This window comes from Colobus angolensis, unplaced genomic scaffold (genome assembly GCF_000951035.1).
Source record: "Colobus angolensis palliatus isolate OR3802 unplaced genomic scaffold, Cang.pa_1.0 Scaffold260, whole genome shotgun sequence".
Taxonomy (NCBI): domain Eukaryota; kingdom Metazoa; phylum Chordata; class Mammalia; order Primates; family Cercopithecidae; genus Colobus; species Colobus angolensis.
The window spans coordinates 624,463-629,897 of record NW_012115822.1 but is presented as its reverse complement, the minus strand read 5'-3'; the positions used below and the strand labels follow the sequence as shown (position 1 = coordinate 629,897).

General features: G+C 49.7%; 1 protein-coding gene across 3 annotated transcripts in view; it reads right to left on the bottom strand.

Annotated features, from left to right (window-relative positions):
- UBE2L3 (ubiquitin-conjugating enzyme E2L 3) overlaps nt 1-5,435 on the bottom strand; it is a 63,796-nt gene that overhangs the window by 27,135 nt on the left and 31,226 nt on the right. For 2 of the 3 annotated variants that reach the window (XM_011947314.1, XM_011947315.1), the window contains exon 2: nt 2,717-2,812. The exons of the other annotated variant lie outside the window; for it this stretch is intronic. In XM_011947314.1, coding sequence (XP_011802704.1) covers nt 2,717-2,812 — 96 coding nt within the window. The remainder of the gene's footprint in view (nt 1-2,716; nt 2,813-5,435) is intronic. 3 annotated transcript variants of the gene reach the window in all.

Below are 5,435 nucleotides of genomic sequence, written 5' to 3'. Positions count from 1 at the left end.
TAAAAAAAAAAAAAAAAAAACTGCATGAAAAAAGGCTGAGAGGAAGTATGCTGAAGGTTAAGAGTAAACACGTTCACTGGGCTAGAAGCTTCAAGAAGGTTCACCACCATATCTCTAGTTCCTAAAGGGCAATACCCAAAACGTAACTGAATTTCTTGATGATGTGATTATAGGTAATATTTTCTTCCTTAGACGTTACCTTAGAATCTTCGATGAAAAAAAATTACAAAAAAACAAATGTTTAAAGGGAATAGACCTGAGTTGCATTGGCAACAATGAAGTCTCTAGGAAGTACCTCCCCAGCCTCCCCTCCCACCTGCCCTCCTCTGTGCACTACGACCAGGGCAATCACTAAGTGGCTACCCAAGGATAGCACCCTCCACTAAGGACCAGGGCTGGGCTGCCATGCCTTCATCGACCTGGCTCTGCTTTCACCCCAACTGGCCAGATCTCAGGTGAATTTGTATAGTAGATTCCCATGCTGGCCCAGTCCGTCCAATGCAGGAAGACCTAAGGCCCAGGTTGGGGTACAAGTGTGGACCTTGGGGATGTCAGATGTCAAGAATGCCTTAACTGCTCTGGAGAAAGAAGGAGACTTCGTTGAAACACTCCTCATACAAACCTAGGGGCCCTGGAAGACAGCAATGGAGAGGACCAAGAAGAAGTGGTATACACAGGGACAAGAGCAGCCCTGACTGTGGCTTACTGTCTCCAAGGCGAAACTTTGGCCTGGATAGCTCCCCAGAGCCTCAGCCCAAGAGCACTGGGATTCTACCAGCCAGCCTCCACCTTTGGCCTAGTAAGATCTTAGCCCACTGCTCCACAGCCCCTGCCAGCGTGAAACCAGGGGGAGGCCTTTGCATGAGTTGGGGCAGAACATGCCCAGCAGCAGTCTACCCTTGGAGCCAGCCAGCAGGCTCTCAGGCCACTAAACTCTCAGGGTCAGACTGCCCAAGCCTTACCACTTAAAACCATTCCGTTCATTTTTATCATTTTCCAAAGAGCCACAGATTAACTGTTCACTTCTTTGCTCGGTAGGCTACACAATCTCAATTAGAAAAGGGACAAGATGTCAGATGGTCCCGGGTATCTTCAGGTCCCTAGAGTAGGCAAGGGCTGTACTCACAGGCCAACCACTCCCATGCAGAGGTGTATCTGCCACCCGCACCCTAACACCATCAAGCCTAAAGAAATCTAAAGGACTCATCTTCAAAATCAGACTGGAAGCTCCCAGATTTAAACATTCTGAGCATACTAAATCATTACAAAGCATATCTTTCCTTAGTTATCTAAATGATTATGGAAATAAACTACAAATCCAATAACTGCTGATCAAATTCAGAGACTTAAAAAAAAAAAAAGCATGACCTTATAACCAGCATCAAGAAGAAAGCATCTATAGAAGGAAGCATGTTCCATGCTCTGCTTTGGCAAAGTAGCCAATCCATCCATGAGAAAAAATTATATACAGGACAGGGTTAGGCACAGGGCAAGGGCCTGAGGCTCAGATGTGCAAAGTGGGAAAGAAAAGAAAGAGTGAAGGTGAGTGGATGAGGAAGAACAGGAAAGGAGGGCACTCACACAGGACAAGGCTGTGAGCTGGGGTAGCTGGAAGGCTACACAATGACCAAGTGAGGCTGCCTGGTGGAGAGATGGTGCAGCTTCCAGGGAGAAGGCAGGAATGGAGACAGGTGTGGGAATCCTTCACGTCCAGCATAATCATCTATGATGCTAAAAGTAGTAGGGTCCCCAGAGACAAAACAGAACAGGAGAACAGCAGGAGACTAACAAGAGCCACGTTTAAGAGTGAGGAGGAAGGAGTGGCAAGACAAGAGAGAGTGGCAGGCTGGTTACAGGACTGGGGCCTGGAATGCTGCCCATGCTCCAAAAGCTCAGGAGGCAAGCAAAGGCCATGACGCCAGTGCTGCCGAGCTAGAGGTGTGACAACAGTGGGGGCAGCCCGTGGGCTGGGTGTGATGTGGTTTCAGGAGAGGAAGGGGGACTGCAAACTGGAGTTAATTATAAGACAAGCCTCTTGAAGGGGAGGGGATGAAAGGATGCAGAAAAGAGTAGACACTAAGAGGGTGCTAAGTTCCAGGGAAGGCCATTGTTAGAAGGGGCTTGAGCCCATCAGAAGGCAGAGTCTGTAAGATGGGGGAACTCAGCTGTGGGGGCAGACTCTGGAGGCATAAGCCCTAGAAACAGACATGGGGTGAGGGGAACATGTGGGCAATTAGGAAAAGGGACTTGAGACAAATGGAAGGCACAGGTTGGAGAGGACCAGGAATAAAGCCCGAAATACAGGTATCCAAAGGGTTAGAGACATGAATGCAAAACCAAGAGAGAAAGCAAAGTATCTAGAGGGGAATGCTTGTCCCCTCCCAAGGAGCTCAGAGAAGAAGGTCCTGCTGATCCATCAGGCCAGGCCAGGGAAGCCAGGAAAAGAGCAGGAGCACAGACACACTCCTTTTCTCTGTGTCCACAGATCTGCAAAGCTCAAGAGCCCCTGAATTTGACAAAACCAGTGCCAAGATGTGACTCTACTCAGGACCCAAGGCTACACTCCCTACCTTATCACCCTAGAGCGACAGCCACTTCTGTGTATCTGCTGGCTGCCTAGACTAAGAGCCTACTAAGGAGCAGAAAAACAAGCCCAACAGCACACACATCACCTTAAAGAATAATCTGGTAGGAAGTGGAAGTGTTCAATACTCACAGGAACAATAAGCCCTTGCCAAGTCAATAAATTAGCTTCATCAACCTGGATGTTACGGAAGTTTTTCATCCCACATTTGCGGATTTCTTCAAGCTCCTGTTGATTGACAAAGCATAAAGGGGTGTCAAATAGGGGAAAGCACCACATATTAAGATCCCTCCTGATGCCCTCAAATTAAACCAAGTGCCAACAATGCCAATGTCAAAATTGGAGAGTGAGGACTAAACTGTGCTTGGAGTGGTTAAGGAGGCATGGAGCTGCCATGGCGGTCCCCTCTGCAAAGTCGTTGCCTCTACCCATGCCCCAGACCAAGACAAGTCCCCACCTCAGTGAACCCCCCTAAACACGACAGGGGGAACTGTGCTTCTGTGGATGTACCACCTCCTCTTTGGGTTGGTCATCATGCCTGTTGAAATCCCTCAGCACCCTGCATAGGGCAGACACGTGGCAGGAGCTATACCGAGGTGCTGTACACCTGATACCTTCCAATCAAGATTCATTAAGCACTGATTAGGCATCAGATGCTGAGAATCTAAAGATGAATAAAACTGGGGACTGGGAACAAACCAGATACAAAACACATATCCAGTTTTCTACCCAATGCTGTAAGTGTGATTTCAGAAGGACTCCACCTCAACATGGGCACACAGCAAAGAGAACCATCCAGTCTGGGACTGGGGAGGGAGTGGGGGTGGGGTGGGGATGGGAAACCTTCACTGAGCCTCAGTTTCCTCAGCTGCAAAACAGACCCAGAATGCAGAAAAGGAAGGGGAAGCCATGCTGTGGGCAACAGGACCCCTTGCAAATATGTGGGGTTACTGGTGTATGAACAGTCAATGCACCAAGCGCCACTTCACCCAGAAAGCACAACTTTACGACTTCAGGGTCCTGCCTGAGATGTCTTCAGAACTGTCACCTGTTTTTCAACTGTGCGCCAGCCTGACATTTCCCATTGCCTCCAACACCTCAATGAATGCCTAGCAGGTGCTATAACCCAAGCCACCCAGCATGCCCTCCCGCCAGCACACCAGCCTCGCCAACATTCCTCCACTCTGACACACGAGTGCCACTCAACCCGCCTCAACCCAGTCTCCCATCCAGTGGCATAACAGCTGCCTCCACACCTGTCAAGCACCTTCTCTTCAGCCCAAGCACCATCCAGCTAAGCCCTGCCTCCTTTGTCAGGCTGCTTCCTCTGGCCCAGCTCCAGCACCCTCCAGAACCTCCTTATATGGTGCTTCAACTCACAGTGGCATGGGGGCTCCCTATCAGCCCTCACATCAAGCCCAAAAAGCTCATACTTCCATCACACAGTGGTAGTTTAAAAGGCACCCTGAGGCTACACAGGCAGGGAAGGAAACAATTTGCAAGGAAGGGGGAACCAGAGTTCAGGTTACTGGTTATGAGTAGGAAGATGTGCTGGGCGCCCAGCCCAGAACAGCAGAGAGGGAGTGCGCGCTGAATGCACACACGGAAGAGGTGGAACGCACTGGTGCTTCATAGCAGGCAACAGGCACAAGTTTCTCCCCACAGGGTGCTCCTGCCTGTCACCCTAATCTGCCCACCACAATCACCTGGACTTGGGCCCAGCCCCAGAAATTCTGGTCCAGCAAGAGTGGGTGGATCTTGAACACAGGGATTTCTCACAGGCTGTGCCTCTGGTGAGAAGAGGCACTGCTGGGAGAGATGACGGATCCATTTCTCCCTGAGGTGTTAGCAGCATGGGCTGCAACCTCCTGCAGTGAGGAATGGGGTGGCCTGGCCCCTCTCCACCTGCGTGAGGTCCCTCTTTCCCTGCATAAGGATGTACGGAATCTGAGGGATCACTCCAACCTGCCAGCTGCTACCTGGTCCTCCTGCTCACAGGACTCATCAGAAATGCTCCCCTGGGGATCATGAAGCCTGGGCAGACTCAGGAAGGGGAAGACATCTCACACCCACACTGCCACCTCCTTCCACTCTCCAAATAGAATGTAAACTCAACAAGGGCAGGGATCAGGAAGCCCTGGTCCTGCCAGGGCCTAGCTCACAGTGGTGCTCAAATATGTGCTTAATGACCAGGTTGGTGGGTGGATGGGAAGCTGGGGCTTTGGCAGGAAAAAAGAATCTGGGGTGGGAAGGATTTTCTATAAATACAATTCCAATGTTTGGCTTTTTTGACCTTGGCTCAAGACACTAGAGTAAGATTCTTGGCTAAGGACAGAATATAGCATGCATGTCCCTTAAGGCTGGAGTCCTAGCAAACAAAATGTTTTAAACCAAATACAGATAGGAAAAAAATATGGCCAGATAGAACTTTGAAACTAGACAACTAACAAAAGAAGAAACAACAGTGAAGATATCTAACATTTATGGGATAAAACAAATTTTAACATCTGTAAATATAGTTTATGGTTTCAAAAATCCACACTCCAACAGTATAAAGTATGGGTGATGGCCGGGTGCGCTGGCTCATGCCTGTAATCCCAGCACTTTGGGAGACCGAGGTGGGTGGATCACCCGAGGTCAGGAGTTTGAGACAAGCCTGGCCAACATGGTGAAACCCCATTTCTACTAAAAATACAAAAATTAGCCGGGTGTGGTGGCGGGCACTTGTAATCCCAGCTACTCGGGAGGCTGAGGTAGGAGAATCGCTCGAACCCGGGAGGCAGAGGTTGCAGTGAACCAAGATCGTACCACTGCACTCCAGCTTGGGCGACAAGAGCGAAACTGTCTCCAA